This window comes from Miniopterus natalensis, chromosome 21 (genome assembly GCF_054644295.1).
Source record: "Miniopterus natalensis isolate mMinNat1 chromosome 21, mMinNat1.hap1, whole genome shotgun sequence".
NCBI lineage: Eukaryota > Metazoa > Chordata > Mammalia > Chiroptera > Miniopteridae > Miniopterus > Miniopterus natalensis.
Genome location: NC_142101.1, coordinates 11,475,275 through 11,502,761, shown reverse-complemented (window position 1 = coordinate 11,502,761; position 27,487 = coordinate 11,475,275). Strand labels below are relative to the sequence as shown.

Below are 27,487 nucleotides of genomic sequence, written 5' to 3'. Positions count from 1 at the left end.
CTGTCCTTGTAGCAGCTGGCCCCTGCTGAGCTTGTGGCCATTGGAAACTTCTAGAACCCCATCTCAGGAACACTGTCGACACTCCCATTCTGTGAGTTTTCAGTAATTGTTTGCTCATACGCAGGTTTACTCTGAAAATAAGTCAAACTATTTTCAGTAAGTCAAATAGTTATATGATATGATACAGTAGAATACATTCGCAGCAATACTTATACATTCCCAAAGTCAGTCCACCAGGCATCATTGTCCTGAGCAAAGTTAGAAAACATGCAACTTTCCTTTAACCGATAGGATGGATTGACGGGTGTGGCAAACAATCACGATTCTGCAGATGACGTTATATTTTGGAAGAACATGATTTGGTGACATTATTCCAAGTTTTTTCTTTTTTTATGTTTTGTTTCTGTCACTCATTTGTTTGTTTTTAAACATTTTTTTAAAAAATATTTTTATTGATTTCAGAGAGAGGAAGAGAGAGATAGAAACATCAGTGATGAGAGAACCACTGATAGGCTGCCTCCTACACACCCCCTGCTAGGGACCCAGCCCGCAACCTGGACATGTGCCTTGACCAGTAATCGAACCTCGATCCCCTGAATCATAGGTCAGTGCTCATCCGCTGAGCAGCTCCGGCCGGGCCACTCATTTGTTTTTGTTTTCTTCATGTGTCATGTGGATTCGTTCCTAGAGTGTTTTAGTCTTTTTTTCTTTTTCTTTTTCTTTTTCTTTTTTTTTTTTTACTAAAAGCTGGATTCTCTTTTTATTTTTGGGTCATAATTGCTGATTTCAGCCCCATTTTTCCAACCTAGGCTTTTTAAATCCTGCTTCCTTCACTCTTTGTGAAGGAGGATAACTGACTTTACCGGCTCCTTTTACATACATTTAGCTCATTAATTCTTCACAGCAACCCTAAAGATAGGAACCATTGTCCCCATTTTACAGATGAGGAAATTCGGGGCCCAGTGCATTAAGTAGCAAGGCCAAGATTACAGAGCTGTTCTCCCTTCCTTTGAGCTTCATAGCAGCTGCAGGCTTGGTAAACGTGCCCTAACTGTCTCCGTCCAGATCCTGGCTAACAGCGTGGTAGGGCCAGGCCTGGCCCGCCTCCAATGCCCTCCAGGCTGGGGGCAACAGTAATCAGCATCCTCTGGGGACAGTTTCCAGTTTAGTAATCCACCTTGTCAAATCCGATACCCTGTTTACTGACATTATTATTGTTTTTGAAAACGCTTTTACATATAAAACCATCAAACACATTCTTAAAAGTTTAGCTATTTTAAACATTTGTGAGTGGTTCTGCTATAATATGTAGCACACCCAGACAAAAATAAACTTCTTTAAGATCCAATTCTCTGTGTGGGACCGTTTATTTGGTTTGTCCACCAGAGACTTGACTTTAAAAGCCAAATCGGGCCCAGTGAGTCCTGGCTCCCTACCTAATGGTATCAAGAGGGCTTTTCAACTCTGAATTTTCTCTGATGAACAAAGAAGTTATTGAGAACCACTAAGCCTCAGGCTCTGTAATGAGAAGTAGGTAAAGCCTTTCTACACAGTATGTCCTGCTCTATTAGCGATATTAGCTTCTGTTTTCCCCCATCAGGTAGGTAGTGCTAATCTTTAACCACAGTGTCCAGGAAAGTCTCTGAATCCTTCTGCCAGCTCCTGGGTACTCACCCCTGGGTGTCTCTTATGTTCCCATTGGCAGTGTGAGGTTGTCCACCACTTACTTTAGGGCCCTTATTACAAATTTTAAAAAAGTTCTAGTCTTATGCATTTGTGCAAATATATTCTTCAGAACAACTTTTCATCAGCTATTATCCCAGCCAGTATCCTCTGCTAAAGTCCAAGGCTTGTTCCCTTTGTCACATCTGCATGACAGGGTGGTGCTCTCTGTCTCACCTGAGGCCCCTGGGTCTTCATTCTTACTGCCACTCACTCATTAACCTCTCAAATATTTATCATCTCCATGTGTTGACCACTATTAGACATAGTATTGTTATTTTCAAAAGCATTTACGAATCCTGCTACCAGGCGCCTAACCCTACAGTGAGAGGTGTACCTTACTGACATAATTATACAAATACAGCATCTAGTTATTCCGTGTCTTAGAATCCACGAAGGAAAGATACACTGTTACGAGAGTTTAAGATGGAAGGATTGCACGGGCTCTGGGGTAGACAGGGCTGGTGTTTGGAAGGGGAATACCCTTCTGAGAAGTAACGTGCTTTAGGCAAGGGGCTGGGCCAGCCTCAGGGCAAAGCTTGCCCACAGGCCCCATGGCAGGCGGGAGTGTGGCAAGTTCAGGAACCTGCACACAGGCCAGTGTGGTCCAGGGTAGGACCAGTATGAGGCTGGTAAGGTGGACGTGTACCTTAGGCCAACTGCTGCCTGGTGCCTGCCTTAGGTTTCTCAGGGTTTTTGTTATTAAGTGCAGATGCTACTTGAGGTGTCTGGGAGGTGATGCCACCTGCTCACAGGGTTGGGGTGAGCTCCTGCGCTGCAGCACGAAGTGGGCAGGTGGCCAGGTGCCTCCCAGGTCCGGAGGTGCCACGGGAATCCTCATTGGCTCACTGGTTCATTAGCAGACATCATCAAGAACCTCACCCAGGGCCGACCTGACACTTTCTCTGTCAGCGCAGCGGCCACAGTGCGGGGACAACAAGGTGCCCTGCACAGTTTACTCCTGTGATTGATGTCCTTGACGCCTTACAACAAGCATCAACATGTTCATTTGCATAACTCACTCATGTAGTAGGTGTCAGGGTGACGAAATCTATGTCTTGTCATAAATATCAAAGATTTGGTGCATCCAAACCCATAAAGTTTTCATTTCAGTAGAAAGGAGAGGGTAGGGGGACACCAAGGCACAGCCTAAGGGAGTGAGAACAGCAGGACTGAAGGGCTGACTCTGTTCTGGGGAGGGGGGGATAGTGAGTAAAGGCAGGAACAGTGCTCCGAAGAGATGCAGGCACAGTGAGTGAGCAATGAGCTGTGAGTGGTTGTCTAGTAAAGGGAAACCAGGAGACGTGGGAAATGTAGCAGTGGCAGAGTAAGGGTGAGCCGCCCTGCTGTTATTCAGCCTCATTCGGGACAGGCCAGCCTGGAGAAAACATGTCTGGGGATCAAGAACATAGCCCAAGACCCTTGAGACTTCCCCCTCTCTTCCTTGCTGTGGCATGGGCCGACTGAGAAGCTGAGTGACAAGCATGGAGAAGCTCAAAGTGTGTGTGGGCGGGGTCTGTGTGTGTGTGTGTGTGCGGGGGGGGGGGGGGGGTGCTGAATAGTCAAAGCTCTTCACTCAGAAGGCTTCTCAAGCTGTAATTCCCTGCTCACGGGGGCCCCTCTGGCTTACTGGGGAAACTGCCTCCTCTGTGGGGAGTGCAGTGGAGCTGAGGGACTGTAGCTGAGCAAAACAAGGGTTCTACTCAGTGTCATCATGGGCCTGCTGGGTGGTAGGGCAGGGATGGGGGAGCTGGGCGCTGCCCTGCTTACCAGTAGCAGCGTGATGTGAGAATCTCTGTGGTTTCCTGGAATTCAGAATAGCCAATAACAGCTGAGAGTTGTGTATTTTTTAGAAAGTAGGAATATTTTTACTCTCTAGACTGTGATCATTTACATTGGGAACCATTGGACATTTATGCCTGATCTTTATGTGGTTTCTGTGCCCCAAGCTATTAATCTCAGATACTGAGCATCCTTGAACCCATATCATGAAAAGCCTTACAGCTTTTGAAAATGGAATTCCTAGCACACATAGGATACAGATCGCGAGAAATGAGCCTTGACAACCTCTTGGTCTGGCTCTCTTTTGGAACCAGAAGCAATTGGCACAGTTTTGAAAACCTGCCAGTAGGGGGCGTTTACAGCGAACCTGAAATCTCTCTGAGTTGGCCATTTCCTGTACTGGTGCTAACAGCCATTTGAAGGAAAGCCCTGTTCAAAGGAAAACGTGCCAAATTCCCTCATATTCTGCATTCTGCAATTTGGTACTTGAATAGAAAGTTCCTTGTAGAGACTGTTTTGAAAACCTTTCACTCATGCTACCAAAAAAGCAATTTCCTCCTGCATCCAATTCCTGAGTACAGTAGCTGGTGCAGATATATCTCCCCCTGTCTTTCCAAATTCATCATTATTTGTTAGGGGCTTTGCACCTTAAATCATGGCCTTTCATTTTTCACAGATCAGGCAGAATAGTGATGCCTTCTGTGTAGAGAGTGAGAGCGAGAGAGCGAGAGCGAGAGAGAGAGAGCGAGAGCGAGAGAGAGAGAGGAGGAAACACTGTGATTCCTCACTTCACCAGGTATTTGCTGCATGCAGGAAGCTGATAGAATGGAGCCATGATCTCGCTGGAGTTAAAGGGCTCCTTGCACGTGCAGACACTGGGATGGAGCATGACTACTCTGTGCTCCCTTCTGAACTCAGATGCAAGAATTTTGTGCATATCAAGTCCCATTGATCTGGCCTCAGTGGTTTTGAATTTATGGTAATTTAGAGGGGGCTTTGGCTGATGCATTTCCAGTATCTATAGGAGGGGAAAAATGTTTCCTGGGCAAATGATAAATATGTAGGAAATTATAGGGAAAATACTAACCCATTCATGCTGCCTTTACAGCATGCTAGATCAAATAAACATTATTAATCAGAGACAATTCCTCACTGTTTGTTAAAGTAGGTCCTGGCAGACTCTCTATTCATCAGTGTTCTGTAAGCCATTACTCCGTGTTATTGTACAGGCTGATAAAAAATAAATCTCTGTTTTGCTAAAAGAATCCAGAATTTCAAATTTCCATTAAATGAGACATTTCACCATCCCATTAGTCTTAACTAAAAGGCTTTACTATAATTTCTATTTGTTAAAATGTTGAAATGACAGAATCTTTGCTTATTGGACATAATACCAACTTCCAGATAGTAATTCTGTCATCTGTCTTGAAAAGAAAATCAGAATTTCCAACCCAAGAAGTACACTGCCGTTCACATCAGGTCATTTCTAAGTATACTCTTGACCTTTATATTTGTAGGCAGCACTATTGTCAGTGTGAGCTGTGTAGGTAAGTTTTACCAAAAAGACAGAACTGTGACCTGTGGCTGCGGTTTAGGAGATCTTGTGACTGTTTGCAATATGGCTCTAAAGACAATTAACTGACTACTGTAATAAATACTTAGGGTGGGTGCTACTAAAATAGAGTGGTCAGAAAAGGACTCTGGGAAGAGCTGAGCATGGAATTTGGGGAGCGGAGAAACACACAGGTTTCGGTGCTTGGCTACTCCACTCCCGGCGTGTGTCTGGCGCTGAGGTGGGAGAAGTTTTAGTTGACCAGATAATTGAGAAGATGCCAAAGTAGGTGACTGGAGCACATGGGCCAGTGGCATGTGATGAGGGTAGTCAGGGAATTTCTTGGTAAGATGGCATTGTTAGATGACAAGATAAAATATAGCTAGGAGAAATTAAAGAGATACAACCAGGATGAAAGCAATATGAACATATCTGTGCATCAGAAAAAGAAGTGAAATGCAAAGCAGGGACAGAGCTGAAGCCGCTGGCTGCCCAGCTCCGGGATAAAGCAGGAGAATGGCTGGTGACCTGGACCCTGTTAAGTAGGTTACATGATATGTACTCTTCGGAGGTGGAAACGGAATCAGGCTCAGTGCCTAAAACTAGGGCTGTTGATAAGTGAGAGAGAACACCCTTACTTGTGGCAGAGGCTGATAAAAGTGAGTGCTGACCAATGCGTGGAATGATGGCTTATATAAAACTTGGATGGAGGTGTAGGACCCCAAATTTAGGGTCCTGACCAGGACCTGAGCCAGATCACTTGCTGGCTCAGTGACTGGATTTGCATTTTCCTACACTGAGGGTGGGATCCCTGAGTCATCAGTTAAGATTCTATACAAGATGGGGACCCAGGTACTTGTAGAGACAGGGAAAGAGAAGAGACAGTGAGAGAAAACGTTCCACTGAAAAGGAACTAGCTTCAATGTGCTGAAGGAAATCATTGTCGAGAAAGAATTCTGTCTATAACTAAACTTTGCTGAGTGAGAATGGAATAAAGTTAGTTTTAAGAAGTACTAAGAAGCTTGCTGGAAGAATTGCTTGTAATAAACAATGTGTGTTACAAGATGAAAAGTAATCTCCCATATGCTTCATTTCTTATGACAAAGACTAAGTTACTCAAGTCCTGGCCTGCAGATAATTTTGATCGACTCACTCTGTTTCCTCGTTAGCCTGGTAACCCTCAAAAGGAAAAACAAATGAAATATCAAAATTCCATGCTTACTGAGAAGTGAAGAGGGGTAGAAATTCATTCTCTTGACTCTTTCCCCGAGGATCAGGATCTTGACTCTTGCCCCATTGGTTATCATTAACAAGTCAGCTTTTGGAGTCTACTCTGGGTAAAGAATTAGGCATATTAATTTTCCAATTCTGATTACAAAGAAAGCTCCTGTCTGCTAACAGCTTTTAGCCATAAAAAAAGATTTCGAGTTAGAGACAGACCAGTTTTGCACTGAGTAATGTGACTTAGAACATTTATTTAACTTCTATGAGCTGCAGGTTCTCATGTAAAATGGGAATAATAATATTTACCTCACATTGTTTTAAAGATTAAACCCAAGTGACACTTATATAACATCACCCAGCACTTAGAATAGTGCTTGGCTAATTGTAGGTGCTCAATAAATATTCCTGGGAGAGAGGGAGGGAGGGAAGGAGGGAGTGGGGAGGGTTGTAAAGCTGCTATGCACATTGCCCTCTTTCATCCATATTTGAGAGCAAGCCAAGAACAATGACATAAACAGAATTCCATAGAGCATGCTTTTGGGAAGAAATTTACATATACCACTAATACACACACGCGCGCACACGTGTTTAAGATTAGAAAGTTTAAAAAATATGCTTCTGTGTCATTGGGCCTGACAGTGAAAACTGATCAGAAAGCATGAGGAGAGCTGATGATGGAGGGAGGGTGTGGCTCAGAAAAGGAGGCAGGCGGTAATTGTGGAGAGAGAAATGAGAGGGAAGAGAAGGGTGCGGACAGGCAGTGACGGAGGGAAGGGGGAGGGCTCAGGCTGTCCTGCAGAAGCTGCTCAGTGTCACTTCTTTGGTGGCTTGCAAGCACGTGTGACCTCTGGGGTCAGAAGCAGCCTGGCTGGAGGCTAAAGAAGACCAGCATTTCTGTTTCATTAATTGAATTTCTACAGAGCAAATTCCCTCTGATGCTCGTAGGAGCCATGCTCATGTTCTGTTTCCCTCCCTCTCTGCCTCCCTCTCCCCCTCTCCATTTCTTCCCTAAAAGACAGATAAACTCATTAACTATAGAAAATGATAATCTGTCTGGCAGAGCCCTGCTCCACAGTCCTACTCAGGAAAAACAGACAGCCAGCACATAACCCTTGGTTACCAACAGAGACTCAGTGTCACAGTACCCTGAGTTTGGGGCTCCTGCTGTTTCCATATGCTATTTCAAGGTGTCACAGAGCTAGCATTAATACATGTTGCAAGTAATACTTTGGTGCCGGGAGGGATTTGGAAAGCCTCTTGCTGGGCTTGCGGGTCTCTTTGCCTAGGTGACATCATGGGTTCTCTTTTTCTCAACTGATTTCATTCCCCACAAACTGCTCAAAGCAGTTTAATAAAGACATCCCTGTGGATGGGGAAGAGCATGGCTGGTTTGAGGAAATGATGAGTTCTTAGATGCTGGGGAGGAATTGCTTGTGTGATAGGGACATAGCTTCTTAATGGCACAGCTTACTAAGGACACTGAGCCTGGTGCATCAGCTCCTGCAGCTTTCTTCTCTCTTCCCACCTCTCAGGCTTCATTTCTTATGACAAAGACCAGATTCACATCCACGATTCCAGAAAGGGTTTATTTGTATGAAGCAAAAAAATCAGTATATCGTAGTGGAAGCTAACAGGTCTGATGGTTAGATGGAACAGAGAGCCATCCAAGTCTTGGATTCAAATTCAGCCCTGCAACTAAGTTTCAAATTTGGGTTGATCCATAAAGATGCTCAGCTGTCTTTCCCAAAATAAGCCCTGTCAGTGCAAGCAATTCAAGTCACCGAGTGCAGTCGTCTTTCATTATGGCTTGTCTGTGGCAGTTCGTGCTTCAGACATTTGGCTGCCAATCTGCCTGAAGTGACTTTCTTAAATTATGTGCTTGTGGCTCTGTCTCCCTTTTTTGAAAGCACTCACACGTATTGGGTGCTGGCCCAGTTTGGAACTAGGTGTGAAAGGCATAAATCGCACTCAAGTCCTGGGCCCTGCCCTTGAAGAGGTTTGCTGACCCTGACTCTGGCGACCTTCACTGGCTTGGACCTAACACTTGTGTGGATAAGGGGTAAGGGCTGGCTCTGCCTTGTGTTGCCCACTTGTCACCAGAGTTGACTCCGCTAATTCTGAAGGATAGGGTAGTATGCCCTTCCTTCCTCACTGCAAATCAGTATTATCTGTATAACCCTCATTCCATACTCAGGACATTCTAGACTTTGTATCAGTTCCTTGAATACTTCACGTTGTTTGTGCCCGAGGACCTTTGCACCTGCTGTTCCTTCTGTCCAGAATGTTCTTCCTCAGTCTAATTTTGACTCATCTATCAGCCCCCAATTAAATGTCTCTTCTGGGACATTTCTATGCTGAAGTTTAGAGTAGGTCCCCCTGCTATAGACCCGCATCGACCCGTATAGAAGCCTACCCGGTATGCACCAGACTTGTTAGTACTTTTCCATGTCTGGCCCTCCTACAGCGATGTAAGCTTCATAGGGACAGGAACCATTGTTTGCCCTATGTCCCACTTTGTCTCTATAGTGTCTGGCACATAATAGGTGCTCAGTAAATGTCGAATGTATATGTAGATGAATAAGTGAGTGGGTAGATGGGTGGGTGGGTGGGTAGATGGATGGACGGACGGACGGACGGACGGACAGACAAACGAACAAACAAACAAATTAGCAGGTAAATGGATTCTCCTCATATGTCTCCCCCAAGGGTGAATGTCCAGCAAAGATGGGGATTTTTCTTTGGTTAAACTATATAAGGAACTTCGCTTTCCAGCTAGAAAGCTTGAACCCCTGAGCAGGGAAATTTGTTAACCCGTAGATGATACTGCACCAGCAATATTTTGAGAGCAGCTAAGAAAAGTCAGCTATCAGTGCTGGATGGAGTTGGAAAATGGTGGAAACAGATAAAATGGAGAGCTTATGAAGTTCTCTTTACATTAGACCTCACTTGGCTGGTGTCAGTATATGGTTTGAAGGAAACTTACAGAACACAGGCCATACAGTTCTACTCAAATGTTAATAAAAATAATATTCTGTGGCCAACATAGAGAATTTGGGGTCACTCCCTGCTTGTATTACCCCAGTGACTAGTTCCCTCTCCATCAAATGCAGTAATAAATATTGACCTCAGCTTTTTCATTGGTGTATACTATTTTTACTGGAATTCTTGCCTGCCCATATCTAGCCATGTTGCAAACTGCTAATAATTCCAGTTCTATGCTAGATTGCACTGGGTTCTAGTTCCATTCCTGCTTTGTGAATTTGGTTGAAAGGCCCTCATTCCCTCTGTGCAGCACCTTTCCATTTATAAGCGAGTGGTGATGGGGACATTTGCCTCATTAGGGAGCTGCCTATGAAAATCTCTCTAAAAGAAGCTATATTTTAACAGGCATTCAGTTTCCAAAAGATGGCACGAGATCATGCCACATGACATAGAGCAAGTAAGTGGACCCAGAGCAGCTTTTCTAGGCTATGATATCATCTTTAAATCAAAGGAGTTGAAATAGTTGATCTGTGATCCCTTCTGCTCCAAACAGTCTATTATTCATTTTAACAACTGCAAACAAAGCACCTCCCACCCCTTTACTTTAACAGGCATGTACCAAACTGTCATCTGGCCATCTTAATGGTGCAAAAGATTGGTGGAAGGAGAGGAATGCAGACAACAGAACTCATAGTATTAAATCTTTTCAAATGCAGACAACAGAGCTCATAGTATTAAATCTTTTCAAATACCGACCACTTAGAAAGTAGAGGAAGCACCTAAAGGGTGCCATAGACACCCTTTCAAACTCTCACTGTTCACTGTGGTAGTCTGGTCAGGTGGTTTCAAGCCCTCCCAGACATCCTGCATTTGTTTCCCAGGACTGTGCAATATAAAGGACATTTTAGAGCGAGGCTGAGGGTGTGACCAGCACATTACTTACTTTTACTGTACCATGCTTGGTTGTCAACTCCCACACACCCGAACCTCAACCCACCATGGTTTTCTAAAGCTTGGAAAGTACTCATGCCCCAAATATTTTTCTTTGCCACTGATGCAAATTCATCACTTAGTTACATTGTTTTGAATTTTATCCATTATAAATTCTTTTGAATTAATTAGAATTTCACTTTCAACATGCAAACACCTTTATAAAATTATCAACCACTCACAACTGGAATTTAATCTCATACTTTCTTCTAACACCTTGATGAGAGTGTGCTTTTTTGAAAGGACGCTTGGGCATTTTGATTGGACAAAGCAGAATCTTTGGGCGGGGGTGCATTGGGGAGCAGCATTTGTGAGGCACCTCTGAGAAAACCATTGGTGAGTCCTTCAGCCTGGATGAAAGGAAATAGGACAGATGAAAAGAGAATGAAGACAAATGGTACTTACTTAAAAATGTTGATGTGAACTGGTCTAGCACTAGGACTGGGTTTGATGAATTGGTCGTGGAAGAGATTGCCCCCACAGGAACTTGGGAGTCTAATAGTAAGAGGAGCTGCATGTAAACAAAGGCCACGTCGAGCTTCAGAGAGAGACCTTTTCCCCAGCAGCATAAATGAGCCCTTTCTAGCAGGAATAGCTATAATTTGTAGGTGTTAAAAATATACTTCCAACTATAAAAATACTGAAATATCCAGCACATAGCAAGGTGACCGTTCTGCCCTGTGATGTGTGATACCTTGAAAAGTAACAGAAATGGAATAAGGCATCGTAAAGATACTGCTCTAATGAGCACAATTCTGTTTGCCGGCCCTTTTTCCTGCTAGCAAATTATATTACTTTATCAACTTGGTAGAACATCAATAATGTCTTCAGGGAATGATTTGTGAGAGCTGAGTTACTCTATGACAGGATTTTTGAAGACAATGTAATTTGGCACTTCTCAATTTTCTTTGATTTTGCTCTGAGAAAATGGAAGACTGTGATAAATATTTTCCACAAATGGAGTCTAAAATGGAAACACAGCTGGTAGCAACAGTGGTCTTTTATTTGGATGCTGGAGTCCAGGTTTTCTATGTGAAACAACCATGGTAGAGATTCATTGGTTTCACATTTTTGTAACACTTCAGTGTAGTGATGAATCTGGTGTCACCTGTAGGCTTCTGGTGGCATGTTTATACCCAGCAGAAGCAGAGTAGTGTATTAGGGGCTATTGAAATTAGAATGATTGGAAATATTTTAGTTGCACTATAAGAAGTTAACAAAGTACACAGAAGTAATCTAAGGCAAAACTATTAGATTAGTGCAGTTTAGTGAGGCAGTAAGGTAGACTGAGAAGAGAATAGTTTGAGGAAACAGTTGCTGGGTTCTGAACTCAGCTGTCCCGTTTACTGGCTGGGCTACCTTGGGCAAATTACATAGCCTCTTAGGACCTTGGGGACTACATTCATCTGTATAATCAAGTTAATAAGCCACACTCATAATTAGTTATCAGTGAAATAGTAGGTGTGAAATTTCTTTGTTGTTCATAAGGAGTTGTTAGTGTAACCTTTGTTGCCTTGATGCCCTGCCTGGCTTTCGTAGTATTTACACTCTTAATGCTCTGTCACCACCATTAGCCCCACTGCAACCAATCTAAACCCAATGCTTGTTTTACAGAGCTTTGTTGTCTGTAATAAAGTGAGCCCTTGCAGCCTCTGCCTTGGTCCCTTGGAACAGATGCTCTGTTTTGTAATATTTTAAAACCATTGCATGAATGTTTTGTCTTGTGTCTAGTGGGATTATTGGGCCTTGAGGAAAACATTCATACATATGTATATACTGTAGTGTGTCCCGAGCTCCAGGAACGATCCTGCATCTATGTCAGGAATAGTAGTCCCTAAGAGTAGAGGTGGGGGCAGAAGAGGCCAATCTGTACACTGTTGTTGCATCTAATACAAGAAATCCTTGTTGAATCCAACTGAAGGAATATCCGGTCTGAAACAGCCCTACATTGTCACTCTCTGCTCCACTACCACACCCTACTCTATTCTGTTACATGTGGAAGAGGTCATGTATGTCTCGAGTCCCTCCTACACTCAGGACATCATGGCAAACACAGATGGGATGTCTGAATCAAAATCTCTTATCAGTGAGGTGGTAAAAGAAACCCACAGGGCCTGTGTGAAAGATGCAGTGAGGAGCTCTGCACCTGACATTCGAGGGCTTTCAGTTAAATGGAGGGTGTGGTAGTGTCTGGATGGGAGCCACAGATGCCGCTTCCATTCATTTACCTAAAAAATATATACAGAGAGCCCCTTTTGGTCCAAGGCTGTCCTGGGCTCCAGGGAGAGCTTGGAGGGTAAGATTAGCACTGATCCCCCCCCCGCCTCCCAAATACAAGTGTGGAGTTGGGATTTGCCTCTGCTCTAGTGTTCATTAGAGAGGCATTCTGGTACAGTCACTTTGTTCCACATGCAAAGGCATTCCGGGGAGCAGAGATTGATCACGTGCCTGCTCCCCTCAGGACTACTCATTTCCTCCTGAGCTCATTAGCAGTCACAGGCAGTGCAGGGTACAAAGGAGGGAGCCACTGACCTGTTTGCCCTTTGGTTTCTTCCAGGATCTTCTTCCCGGGAAGCCACCCCGTCAGAGGTGTGCAGGTAATGAAAGTTGGCAAATTGCAGTTACATCAAGGCATGTTCCCCCAGGCGATGAAGAACCTGAGGCTGGTGAGTGTGCAGGTCCCACGTGGCTCTGCCTGGATATTCTTTTCTGGCTGTGACTAGGCCTTGTGGTTTTTAGCAGCTCTATATAAGTGCATCCCTGCAGTGTTGTGTAGTCGAGAGAGCACTCAGATTTACTAGTTTTGTGACTTGCGGCAAGTCTTCTAATCCCTTGGAACATAATTTTCTTATTTAAAAAATGGGAATAATACCTGCCCCATGGAGTTAATTTGAGAAGTATATGAGGTTGGAAGAGTGTGTTTTGACAAGCCCCAAGTATTCTGGTCCTCTAAGTAGTTATTAGTTTATAGAAATCCTCATTCTCATTATTCCCAACTGCCTGGTCCTTTTAGCACTGTTTGTAGTTTGGGGTTATACAGTAGCTCCCGTTTTGAACAGTTAGGCCATATCACCACTCCGTAGCAGTTCACTTGGGCATGTTCTGATTCACCAAGGTGAGTGGAATTTTTCAAGGGACCCTACTTACATACACTTTGCATCTCCTGGTGCCACCTAACGGGCACACATGCCCCAGATGCAGAAAGTTCCATCGAAGCTGTACTTGAATGAATGGATTTTTTTAATGAATAGAGGACTTTTAAATCCCCACCTTGGCCCTGTTTTTTCAGTTGTATATAGTTAGTGGGCCAGATCTTTTCAGGACCTTTGGACCATTTGCTAGCAGAGGCATAGCCTGAACACATCCATCTCTTCACAAGCTCGTATGACCTGAGTCTAGAAGCAGAGTGGTTTTGTTCTGCAGAAAGGCCCCCTTCCTGAGCTTTCTTGGGGCTCAGGTAACCCGGAATGGAGAAAGGGAAGGTAGATTCTTTGCCCTTTGAAACTAATATTCTCTTTAGACTGACAGCCCTAGATATTCTTTCTTGTCTTAGAAACTCTGGAAATAATGGGATGAAACAGCTTAAATAAGGGTTTCAAAGGCTGAGTTTGGAACAGAAATCAGAAAAGCTTCAGAATCAGACATTTGTTACAATTAGGCCCCAGCTTCCCAGGAGAGGAATCCACTTAGCCCAGCTCTGATCTGGTTTAGGCCTTCGTCTCCACGGGCTCAGCTGAAATCCTTGTGATTGCTGCCACAGGACTGTCCTGGGGTCCCTCACAGTGCTTTCCCCCTGCTTTCTCCTGTCTCTAATCTACTTTCCCTTCTTTCCATTTATTTCTTGGAGAATTTTGTTAGCCACCGATTTGACTTCTTGGACCTCAAGGGCAAACATTCTCATCAGGGCTGTCTTGTCAGTGAGCCCGTTTCTTTTCTGTGAGCTCGGCACGCTTCTGACTCCCTCAACTCTGGGCCAGGTTAGTGGCTGTGTCAGCTGTGTTTTGTTAGCTGAAGTCAGGTTGGAAAAAGTCAGACTTATTTCCCTTCAATACTCGTCTGTCCATTTCTTACATTACACTGTGATTCTTTTTCCATTTTCCTTGCATTTTGTTGAAGCATTTTACATTTGAGGATCTTTTTTATCTTTCCTGGGCCTGAACAGGGAGCACAGGCCAAGGTCCTGGACATCGTACCTTGTTCTGCAGTTAGTAGCTAATCCAGTGCATGCAGGGAGCTCTCAGAGCATAGCCGTGCCGGGCACCCTGGTAGCCCAGCCTGCACCCTGGTTCCAGCCCCTCCGATGGCTGGCTTAGAGCATGCAGCGTTGCAGTTCACGTTCTTAATCTGCTACAGTGATTCTCAATCCCTGTGGTCATGTTCTTGTTTAGGAATCTGATGAGAGCCACTGACTTACCAGAGAAAAATGTGCAGACACATACTTGGTATATTGGGTAAGAGAAGGGGGTTTGGGGACCACCTGAGGCCTCCCCAGGGACTCCCTAAGTGCCCACAGCCTCTAGGTTACAAACTTGCCTCTCAATGTGTGACATCACACATTAGGGGCCAGATGGGAGGGGAAAGGGAAGACAAGAGGTAGGCAGATGAGGTGCCACGTCGTCAGTGTGCCTTCAAAGAGTCATTCACAAGTTCCCAGCTCTGATACTGATGAACGTTCCCTCCTGACTTCCAAATAGAGAATATTAGTTTCAAGCGTATGTTTCTGAACTAAAAAAAAGGAGCCAATAAGTAGAGAATGGTCAATAAAATGAAAGCACAGTGATTAAGTCATTTTAAAAGAAACAAGCAGAAATTTACCTACCAGGAAATGTAAGCCCAGCAGTAACTGGGAGCCAAGTGGGGAACCTGGACAGATACTTTGACCCGGCAGAAACAAGGTGTCATTCCCAGCCCCCCGCTGGGGCTGGGGCAGTGGCAGTGGCAGCGGAAGCCAGCCAAAACGAGGGTCTCGGTAAAATTCGGAACTCAGAATGTCAGGTTGCAGCTGAAAAATCACTCCTCATACAATGAACCAGGAAGATCTCAATTTTAATGAAAAAAAAATCAATACACGCCAACTCCAAGATAACAGAGACGTTAGAATGGTCTGACAAAGATTTGAAGGCAGCCATCATAAAGATGTTTCGATGAGCAAGTACAAGCATCCTCAAAACAGATGAAAAATTAAGTCTCAACAAAGAAACAGAAGATACAAAAATGTTCATGGATGGGTGAATGGATGAATATGGAATATATATATATATGTTCTATGGAATGTTATTCAGCCTTAAAAAGGAAAGAAATTCTGATACATGGATACATGCTACAACATGGGCGAACACATGCTAAGTGAAGTAAGCCACACATGAAAGGACAAGTGGAGAATGATTCCCCTTCCGTGATGTCCTGAGTCAAGAACATAGACATAGAAAGTAGAAGAGGTACCAGGGCCGGAGGGACGGGTAAGAGGAGATGCTGTTTAGCGAGTACAGTTTCGTTTGAGATGGTGCAAAAGTTCTGGAAGTGGGTAGTGTGTGTTTTATTGCAATAAAACATTTTAATAAAAGGAATAATGGTAGAACTCCCAGTTTGCCAGAGTTGGCAAAAGACATACACTGCAGATGCATGAAGCTGAGTGAGTCCCAAGCAAGAAAAATCCAAAGGATCACACTGAAAGGCATCATCACCAACTTCTGAACACGAAAGACAAAGAAAATGTCTTAAAAGCAGCAAGAGAAAATATCTTGCCTGTAGACAAAAAATGCTTTATGTTACAGTGGTTTCCTGTTGGAAGCCATGGAGGCCAGACAAGATTACATGTGTTTTAAGGAATGAAAGAAAAGAACTATTAACCCAAAAACTGACATTAAGCAAAAATACCCTTCAGGACTGAAGGGAAAGTCAGAACATTGTCAGATGAAGGAAAGCTAAGAGGACCTGTAACCAGCAGACCTTCTCTAAAATGATGGCCAAAATAGTTCTCTGAACAGAAAGGAAATGATAAGAGGAGGGATCTGGGAACATCAGGAAGAAGGAAAGAACGTGTGCGAAAGCATGGGTGAGTGAAATAGGCTTTCCTTCTCTCGAGTTTTCTAGACTGTGTTTAATAGACAAAGCAAAAAGTACAACACTCCCTGCTGTGGTTTTAAATGGTGGAAATATTTAGGACGATTGTATTCCAAACAGGGGAGGGTAGAAGATGTACAGGGAAGTAAGGTTTCTTGAACTGGTAAAATGACACCAGTAGAGTGTGATAAGTTATGTGTATATGATGTAAGACCTAGAGCAGCCACTAAAAAAAGCTGTACAAAGGAATACTCAAAAGCACTGTAGGGTGGAATTCTAAAACCATTTAGCCCCTAGGAAATGCAAGGAAAAGAAAACAAAATAAACAGAAAACAAAAATACATGGCAAACTTAAACCCTAATTTGTTAATAACTACATTAATTACTAAGTGGCCTGTATAAAAAAGTAAATGGTCCAATATGCCAACTGAAAGAGATTAGTAGAATGGATTTTTTTTAAATGACATATGCAGTTTATAAGGAAGTCACTTTAGCCCTGGCCAGTGTGGCTTGGTGGTTAAAGCATCAGCCCTCACACCTAAGGGCCTCTGGTTCGATTTTCGGTCAAGGGCACGTACCTGGGCTGCAGGTTCTATCCCCAGCCCAAGTCAGGGTGGGTGCAGGAGGCAATCAGTCCATTGATGTGTGTGTGTCTTTCTCTCTCTCTCTCTCTCTCACTCACTCACTCACTCTCTTCCTCTCTTCCTCTCTTCTTCCCTCCCTTCCACTTTCTCTATAAAAATCAATGGAAAAAAATATCCCTTGGTAGGACTAACAAAAAAAAGAAAGTCACTTTAAATATTAATGACATAGGCAGGTTGAAAGTGAAAGGATGGAAAAAGATATGAAAAATGCAATCAAAAGAAAGCTGGAGTAGCTGTATTATTAATATCAGATAAAGTAGATTCAGAGCAAAGAAAATTTTACTAGAGACAGAGAGGGACATTATGTAATGAAAAAAAGGTCAATCTACCGAGAAGACACAGCAGTCTTAAATGTGTGTGCACCAAACAGTTGCAAAATGTAGGAGGAAAAACCCTCATAGAATCGAAAGGAGAATTAGACAATGGACTAGTGGGTACAGCTATAGCTGGGACATCAGCACCCCTCTGTCAGCAATGGACAGAACAACTAGACAGAACCCCAGCAGGAATAGAGGAGAATTAACAACACCCTCAACCAACAGGACCTAACTGGCATTTATAAAACACTCCATCCAACAGTGGCAGCATGCACATTCTTTTCAAGTCCCCACACAACATAGACCAAGACAAACAATATACTCTGGGTCATAAAACAAGTCTCCATAAGTGTAAAAGGATTCAAGTCACACAAAGTAAGTTTTCTGACCACAGTCCAATTTAATTAGAAATCAATAACAATATTTGGAATAAAACAAAATGGACACCTCTAGCTCTGTGTCTGGGACTTGGTTGGCCCCTAGAATTTATCGAGTCCAATCCCTTATTCAGTTGAGGGAACTGAGTGAGTCTCAGGGAGGAGATGTGACCTCTTCAGGGCCCTTCAGGGTCTCAATAAATATTTATTGGGTGTATTGATGAGTTAAACTTAGCAGCACAGCAGCAACTCTTTTACTGGAGTAGCCACTCCCACCGGAAGAAGGTACAGGCCTGAGCGCACCAGGTCTATAACCCCTTCTGAGGTCCCCTGGGCTGCTCTGGTCCCCTCCAACCTCTGGACACCCCAGCACCTTACATTTCTCTTTGTCACATGCGGTCCTGATATAACTGTCTCCTGGCTGTCCCAGAGCTCTTCCTGGTAAGGCCAAGTCTTGCGCGTTGTAGCTGCTTAGAGATATTGAGTGAATAAGGCACTTTGCCTCCAGGGAGGGCAGGTCCTTCCTGCGGATCCTAAGGGGCTTCAAGGTGTAGAGCAGAGCGGAGTCAGCAGAGGTGCTGCTCCGCTCAGAGGGGCCACCAAAGGCTCTGGAATGTTCTGCTACCTATTGTAACCGGCTTGTTGTGGCTCTGGAGCTGAGTAATGTGTTTTGGGTCCTGCTTCTCGAGGTTCCTTTTTTCGATGCCCCAGCCCCCCTCCCCCTCTGCTTCTCCACCCCACCTTCATCCTGAGCTGGGCAGAATCAGAAAACTCGCTTGCCTTTTTCCCCCTCTTGTGATCTGATTCCAGAGGGTCTTATCATGTATTTATTTCTTTTCCCGCTGACTTTATATCCACATTTAAATCATGCTTGAGGAAGTCATTTATTGGATTCCCTCAGGCTCATGGTAGAGAGCATATGAGATCCTTGATAAGCTTAATATATTTGTATTAAAAATTAATAAGAAAGCTATATTGTTTGCAACTTTAAATCATACTTTGATTTAATTCATTTTACTTAATATGCAACCATAATTCTAAAATGACTTTTTTAAAGAAAAAGATGCGATGAGATTGAAATAAGTTCTGGGACTCTCCCTGTATTCCTGAGTGCGCCCTGCCTGTCACACAGCAGCAATCAGTGCTGCCATTTCCCTAGTGACATTTGGAGCCAGTACATGGGAGCAGCGGTCCCCTCGAGGCCTCGATGAGTACTCTGTGGACAATTATGTGCAGGCTCTTTTTAAATGCTACCATTAAAAAAATAAAATTTAAACGGAAGAGATAAGCTTTTCCCAGCACAAGCTGGCTCCAGTTTTGTATTTCCTTAATCTGTTTTATATACTACTGCAGGAAATTAAACCAAAATTACCCTCTCTGATATGCGCATGTGCAGTTGTTGGGCAGGGCCGAGAGAGGGGAGACAGAGCCACGGGAATAGTGCTCTGGCTTGTCAGAGATTCGTTGTAAATCTATTTTGGGGGGAAGATAAGCCCTCCTCATGATTTCCCGCTGGGGTGAAGATTGGTGGCCTTTATGGAGAGCAGCCTGGGCCTGCGGCCACATAGGGCTCTCTTCTCTTGCCCCAAGCCCAGGTGACATCCAGGCCAAAGACCAGATGTCCTCCATCAGGTCTGGGTTCCAGCTCACTGTATACTCACATAGCCTCACACACTCAGGAGACAGTCCCTGACATTCTGTACATTACTAAATCCTACCTCTTTCTCTCCCTTCTCCCCTTTTCTCTTCTACCCTACCCATCACTCGGAGAAAATAACAGTGTTTATTGGTTAATCAAATCAGCATTCAGTTTTACCTTCCAGTCAAGTGGTGGGGATTTTTCGTTGGTCCTCTGCCCTCTGTACTATTTCCTCCCTGCTCTAGCCACCCCGTGGGTGAGATCTTCTAGTCTTAGTATCTCAAGTCCTACATATTCAGGGGCTGCCTCCTGCCCCATCTTTGCTTCTGCTGCCATGTTCACCACAAAGAACAGAAGGCAGAACACCAGCAGCATCTTCAGCAGGAGGACTCAGTGGCCCTCAGGGTGTCTCAGAAGTGACATCCAGGAGGCCCTCCGGCCCCTCCCCTTGGTCATTGCAGACTGTTTGGAGGTGGAGGCTGCCACCCAGTGCAGTCTTGAAGTAGACACTGGGCTGAGTCCTGAGAGCTGGCTGCTCACCTTGGGTCCACCTCTCAGGACAAACATGGGAACGTTGGACCAGATGGTCAGCATGGCCCTTCTGTAAGGAGGAGGGGCCCAGAGGTGTGGAAGCGAGGCCTGGGAGGGCCCACCACTTCCCCTTCCCCTTCCCCTTCCCGGCTGTGGCCCTACAGTTCCAGAACGGCTACGGGACTGGAGGCTCCTGCTGACCTCAGGCCCTGGCCTGCAGTCGGATGAGTAGGTCTGCTCCTTTGATGACGGGACCCTGGGTCAGCCACAGTTACCCTTCGCCCTTGGAAGAGACTGAAACTTATGACTGGAAGGAAAATAGGAGCCTATAATGTTTGAAAACATGCAGATCAGCCTTACTTTGTCAGAGCGAATGAAGAGGACTGTCATTAGCCTCTGAGGCAACTCGCCAAGAAGCCCAGATCTTTCTCCAGGTGAAAAATGTGTGGAAGCATAACCAGGAGGGCAAACAGAAGCTGGTGTGGGGTGCTCCTGAGAAAAAAGGCCAGGCCCTCCCAGTGGGGCATTCGTGAGGGGCAGGAGGGAGGTGAGCCCTTGAAGGTCAGGCCTGGCCTTTCTCCAGACCACCTGCAGGGGCAGAGTGGACGGTTCTTGCTCTTTCTGCAAAGAGCTTTGCAGGCAGTGCTTGTGGCCTATCTCTCTTGGCCAGATCACAAGTCCAACTGGCTCTCTGTTGAGTAGGAGGGAGAATATCTAAGATGGCTTTCAAGTGAGAGAATTTCTCATGAAGGGATTTCTCTGACCGCTCTTTACAGTCAGTCTCTGCCTCGGACCTTATCTGTCCAGGTGATGGAGGATCTGGCAGTGCTCTAGCAGAGGGGGCAGGGGAAGAATAGCACAGAAGACATTTGCCCCCTGAGTGGCATCACACATGTGTTTGTATCTTTAGCCCAGAGGGATCTCACAGAGCTTGGCTCCCTGCAGAGTGGAGGTTGCTCCCAACTCCTCCTCTCCATGTCCAAACACCCCCACCTGGAATGTGCTCACAGATACTGTGTACCCACAGGGCAGGCACACTCAAGCAACAAACAAACCAGTCCCCACCACCTGGAATCTCAGTGCCAGCGCCCTTCTTGGTTTCCCAGCTGGGATGTCAGAGGATGATGGGCCCAATGGTCACTGTAGGGTTACAGCCAGATTCTGTGACTAGAGCTCTTTCCAGGTGAGGGGACCAGGGCCTGAGGTGGCGGGCTCTTCTCTCCCCCTCCTGCCTCAGCTAAATCTAGATCCCCTCTGCCTGCCTGTTTTTCTTTATTTCAACCCAAAGGGAACATTTTTAAAAGGCAAAAAAAGAAGCCAGGAGCACAGACTGAAAGTACTCAGCCTGAGCACCTTACTTCTCCAGGCTTCCTGTTCCTCCTGAGTAGAAAGAAGGTGTCTGAGCACATGACTGCCAGGTGCTTCCCAGCCTGAAAGTCTCCCTGGCTTTAATGTCCGTACTCAGAGTTCTACCGCTAGGATATGTCTTCACAGATACTGAGCACAGGCAAAAAGCCCTATGCTGGCAGATCTCCATTAATCATATCATGGCAAAAATGGGAAGTCATCTAAATTTCCAAGAGTAGCTGAGTGAGTGATAGTCTGTAAACATGATGGAATTAATGGTGCACAGCCATTAAAATGGTAATTATGCTGGCTATAAATTAACACTGAATAATAAATAGTTGCTATTATTTGTTGAGAGCTTACTGTATCAGTTGTTCTCAGCCCTGAGGGCACTTTAGAATCCCCAGAACCTAGTTCTCCCCCCAGAGAGCAGGTTTGGAGGATCATGGGTGGGGTCTGGGCATTGGAGCCTCTGTTGAAGCCCCCTGGGTGATGCTACCATACAGCCAAGGCTGAGGCCACAGTGCTGTGTACCAGCTACTTTTTGGGGGCATAATAGCCACCAGGGTGACTTCTTTACGTGTCCCCTGAAGGCACATTCCCATGGAATACAATGGCTCTGGTGCCCCTCCCTTCCCCTTAGCCCCCCATTTGGGCAGTATAGGACAATACTAGTTTTCTTTAGCTCCAGTTTATTTATTGCAAAAATAGTTTTGAGGGCATTTTGGTTCTTTATTGCTTTATAACAAGCATCCCAAAACTTAGCAGAGGATACCACCACCATGTATGCTCACATATTGGCTGGGTCAGGAACTTGAGCAGATCATAATAGGAATAACTTGCCTCTCTTCCATGATGCCTGGGGTTGCAGCTGGGCAGCCTGGAATCTGGCTGTTTTCTGACTGGTGGCTGGAATCACCTAGAGGCTTCTCTTTGCACATCTCTGGTTTCTGGGCTAGGCTGACTTGACAGATGGGCTCAGATAGTACTATCAGCCAGAGCACCTCCACATGGCCAGTCCACATGGCTTGGGCTTCCTCACAGCATGGAGGCTCCTGGTCCCAAGCAGAGGCCGCTTGGCCTTGACCTAGCCTTGGAATTAATCAGCATTACTTCCATTGTGCTCTACCATTGAAGTGGTTACAAGCCCACCCAGATTTCAGAAATATTTTGCAGGTAGAATTGACAGGATTTGGTGATGGACTGAACAGACAGTAAAGGAAGGAATTGTTGAAATACTAGTCTGTGTGTCATATGACGTAAAAAGAATACAGAAAGTGATATGTCATTATCACAATGCATATAGGCAAAGATTCAATGCAGCATGCAAAAATTAACATTTATTTTAAGGTGGTGTGAACATTGTATTTCATCCTTACTCTAAATTACTTAATCATTTCATTAACTCCTCTTGAACCTCTACAGCTGCTCATGAAACCTAACCTGTGCACTGACCATCCCTGAAGATCGTTGTTGGATAGCAGGCCCCAGCCTGACTCCATTAGCGAGTTTGCCTTTGAAACACCACGTTAAAAAATCACCCTGGCCACTTCCTTCCCTGGCTGGAGAAGCACAGCACTGCGCACCGTCGGCCTGCGGGGTTCTCCAGGCCCCGGCATCCTGGGCCTGAAATGAGGAGTGGGCAGGGCCCGCCTGCTTTGGGACCTAATCTTCTTTCTTTTCCCTTTAGGCTTTTGATATCATGAGAGTGACGCACGGCAGAGAGCACAAACTGATCGAAGACCTGATTCTACTCTTGGAAGAATGTGATGCCAACATACGAGCATCCTGAGGGAGCCCAGTCAGGTGGCAGGACGGCGCATCCTGAGTGAGCGCCTTACTGAGGTCACACGCTCTGCTTCATCTGCTGCGTGACCCGCCCCCATTGGAAACGCACTTCTGCGAGTGTGTACGTAAATAAGGCAGACATTTGGTTTGCAGACCACAAAAATCATTAGTTGTAGAGGAGCACGATTATAATAAATGCAAGAAATTTGGTTGAAAACACCATCTGGTAATTGTTTCCTTGGCTTACTCATTAGTAATTGTTCCATTTAAGATCTCAACATTAATGATAGAAAACCATGTTAAAAGCATGACAGAATAAGTATTAACATTCTCGTTGGATATATGTATGGGTAATTGAATAAAAATCAATGTTTTCACATTTGCTTCCCTTTAGGCTCTGTCCATTTGGGCAAGAAGTCGAATTTTTAGATGTTATCTTTACTATTTGTGTTAAATGATGTCTGTGTCCATTATTTGTTTCCAAATACGTCTCCAACACAAGATGTTTCACCCTGAATCCCAGAAATAACAAAGTCATTTCAGTTATTAGAAAGGATAAAGGAAGTCTTAATGGAAAAGAAAAAATGTTTTCCCGCTGTCTCTTCGCCCTGTTGTAACTCTCTCTCAGCACTTTACCAGCCTTTGTGTACGCCATGCTTATTTTTCTTGGATTTTTTCTCTAATCCCTAGGCCTGTGGTGTGACCATGTGATATGCTTCGCACGAAGCTCCATTATCCTGCAGGAGGCAGGGGTCTAGCATTCCAGCTCGAAGCGGTCTCACTTTCTTTCCTTTTCCCCCTCTCTCATTCCTTAATTCCATGGCCTGCTTTTCCTGCAGACAAATGCAGACAAATGCAGAAAATATCTTCTCCTCTGCCGAAAAAAAAAAAAAGGGTAAATTCTTTTCTGGCTCAGCGATCATGTGAGCAGTTTGGTGCCTCTGCTCAGATGAGACTGGTAGTAACAAGCCCTTGGATTCCTGCAGCGGAAAGATTGTTACAGAGCCTCCGCCATCCACACCGTATTTTACACACAAGAAAAGGAGATTGAGGGTCCGATGGCAGAATCCGGAGCGGCTACTCCTGGTCCCTCTCTAGGAGCCCTCCCACCCTCACAGGGGTCTTGGCTAGTCCTCCAGCCACCGTGACTGCAGGATGACAGACACATGGGCGTCTGGTCAGCCCTGAGGAACAAGCCTCGTTTTGCAGCCGAGAAAGCTGACGATGGGAAGCAGCAGTCTCCTTGCTGGCAATCATTGTGATCTTTCAGGCAGACGGTATCTCTAGTACCCCCAGCAGACCAGCAAGGTAGGTGTTTTGAAGCTCATTTTATAAGTAAGGAAACTGAGGCCTAGAGTCAGTGCCCCGGGATTCCTCTGATTTACTAAGTGACCTTGCCAAAGTGGCTTAATCCCAGTCATGTTGAGAGACCATTTCTACCCAATTCTACAAATATATATGAATGGTTACTGTGTTTTTAGGACAAAGGGAATCGAAGGCTCAATAAAACATGACCCTTGTCCTCAAAGTGCACACTGTGGGGTAGAATGTTTGTATCAGTTAGTTTTTAATGTGTAACTAATGCCTCCAAAATAACATGAATGAATTTCATTCATGATTTGGTATGTCAGCAGTTTGGACTGAAGAGTTCTGGTTTGGCTCAGGCTCTACATGGCCACACCTTTGCAGAGTCCCTTCGCAAGAGCATGGCCATGTGGGGAGGAGAGATAGTGACCATTTGTGCAGTTCAGCACAGCAGCCCTTAAGCTATGTTAGTGTCATGGAACATGTAGTGAATTTGATGGAATCCATAGACCTTTTTTCTAGAAAAACATCTACATATGAGCAATGTGCTTTCAGGATCAGAGATTCTTGAACTCCCTGCAGCCCAGCCCTGGGGTCCTTCATCTGATGAAAAATAGACACGCCACCTTTCAAAAACACTGGTGGGAATTGTTGTGGTTTAAATCCATTAGGAAATGAAAAGTCATAACAGAAGGCCGGGAGAGCCTTATTTGCCAAGAAAGCAGAGTTAGCTGATGGAACCCTGTGCTTGCTAGTTTTCTGAATGAAATCTATCTGTCAGTGATGATGCTGGATTAAGAGATTTGCCTTCATGCCTCCTAGAGAGAGTGTGATAGGATTTTTAATCCCTCTCTGAAAAAGGGCCCTTATGAGGAAGGGGCCCTGCGTGCAGCAATTTCTAATAGAAAGCAAACATTTAAGCAACGGTAAACATTTACAGGGCAACTTTACTGTAGGGTCATTTTGGAGAAGAGGGAAGGGGGTGGAGAACATAATTTAGCATTCATGTCACCAGTGGCTGACGATTTATTGCCGCCCCAGCCTCCACGACTGCCGTTTCATTAATCCAGAGTCATCGTAGCGGCAGGCTCTTTTCACATCAGTAACTTAACGCCATTAGTTGCTCCTCTGGGATGAGAACACATTTAAACTGAAAATGAACACGCTGGGCATAACTGATAGCCATGGCATGTGGATGCTCAGAGTGCCGGGGAGGAAGGCTGCCTGGGAGGGCCGCTCGCCACGGCCGGGCTTCCTCTCGCCAGGCAGAGAGGCAGCCGCACACTTATGGAGCCAGCCAGCCGCAAACCGCAGCCGCTCTGGCAAGCTCCACTGCAGGAGAGAAGGGAATTCCTTACGTGGGAGCCCTCTCCCGAGTTATGTCCTCAGGAAGTGATGTTCCTCTCACTGGAGTAGCCCACGGGGGCTCCAAGGGAGGAAGATTCTAGGCATTGTCTGTGGAGCATCAGGAAACCCTGTGCCAAGCGATCACTAGTGGAAGCTTCAGGTAAACACAGGAGCCCTCCTTTTGCCTGAGGTGTGGAGGAGCTTCAAGTGGTTGAGATGGACCAGCAACAGCACCCTAACGTGAGGTGCCGCCTTCACCTCCATGAGATCTGTAAGCGTCACGATGCGGTTGGTGCACAGCAGTTGGTGTTCAAGACCCACGCCTGGCCTTTGTGTGTAGCTCATCCTTCCACTCAACTCTTTGGCACAGAAATGCAGCCACTGACTCCCCCTTTCACCTGCATCAAGGGAATGAGCTCTGTCTCCATCCTCTGAAGTGCTCTTAACAATTTCAGCCATTTTAATTCCTTATGGGTCTCTCTTCCCCACCCTTCATAGCTGCCAGTCATGTCCCCAAAATACCTATTTCATCATTTCCTCTTACATCTCCCTGCTCAAGAACTTACAGTGGCTCCCCATTGCCACTCTGCTCAAAGCTCAATCTCCAGACCGGCAGTTGGCCTTGAACTACTGAATCTTATACTCAACTGATCCCCACCTGGGCCTCCCACTGTAGCAGGACCAGCTCCCCCATCTTCTGATTCGTGCCCTTTTCTTCTTCAGCTCGTGTTGTATGTGATGCCTGCCTTCCCTTCTCCATCCAGGCGAATCTCACCCATCCATTCGCAAAGGTCTAGCTCAAGCCTCCCCTTTTCTCTTTAAAAACATTCAAATATATTATAGTTTGTAACCATTATTATTATTGTAATTTTTACGTTCCAGTTGTATCAGCTTTGGCTGTGGGGATCGTTTTCAGGTTGGACCTTGTGCCCTATGCCTGCGCTGTTTTTTCCTTCCTCCCATATTTGTACTTCCCCCATACACACAACATAGTTTGGAAGTTACTGCTATACCCACTACCAACAGCAAACTTACTAAGTAAAATTGAAGGTCCTTTTCCAGTGCTTTTGACTCTTAGGCAAAAAAAGGTGGTTTTGCCACAATACTATGTTTAAAAGTTACTTGTGTTATTTACTGTGCCATTATATATGTCATCCACTTGATACCCAGTTAGGTTTATTTGTTTCTGTTTTTACTCCACTTTTAGGGTTTGCCCCATTATTGATTTATGCTGCTATACAAATATCAATATAAATTTTGCTATTACGGATAATGGCGTAATGAAGACCCTGTGCATGTTTTTTGGGGTTTTGTTGTCGTTTGTATTGTTGGAGATGTATCTTCAGGGTAATTCCCTAGAAGTGGAATTGCTGAGTCACAGGGTGAATTTGTATGTAATTTCACTAGGTATTGTCAAATCACCACGAGAAGGGTTGTATAACAATGCCTGCCTGTTTCCCTGCAGCCTTGCCAACGGAGTGGGTTGTTCAGCTTCTGAAGTTTTTACTAAGTTAATAGAAAAGAAATAGTATCTCAATGTGTTTTAAATTTGCATTTTTCTTATTGAAATTGAATGTCTTCAAATATTTGAACACCTTTTGTCTGTCTTTTTGTGAACTATCTCCACATATCATTTGTCCATTTTTCTATCAGGTTTTTTTAGGTCTTTATCTTTAGTTTTTATATATTTGGGAGATTTTTCCATTTATAATATTTAATATCTCAGTTTGTCATTTGTTGTTGTTTTTTCACTTTGCTTTAATTTGTTGCCCTGAATTCCTTTGGATCACATTTTTTAAAACATTTTGTGAGAATTCTGCTCCATGGTAAACCAGGCCCCAGTTGTAAAGTTAAGCACGGCCAACCTTCCCTATGGT

General features: G+C 44.8%; 1 protein-coding gene across 3 annotated transcripts in view; it reads left to right on the top strand.

Moving 5' to 3' along the window:
* The window catches only part of SMYD3 (SET and MYND domain containing 3), a 358,155-nt gene extending 332,607 nt beyond the window's left edge, over positions 1-25,548 (top strand). For all 3 annotated transcript variants that reach the window (XM_087829018.1, XM_016201413.2, XM_087829019.1), the window contains 2 exons: positions 12,810-12,918; positions 22,861-25,548. In XM_087829018.1, the coding sequence (XP_087685144.1) occupies positions 12,810-12,918; positions 22,861-22,962 (211 nt within the window). In that variant the 3' untranslated portion in view covers positions 22,963-25,548. The remainder of the gene's footprint in view (positions 1-12,809; positions 12,919-22,860) is intronic.
* Positions 25,549-27,487: the final 1,939 nt, after the last annotated feature.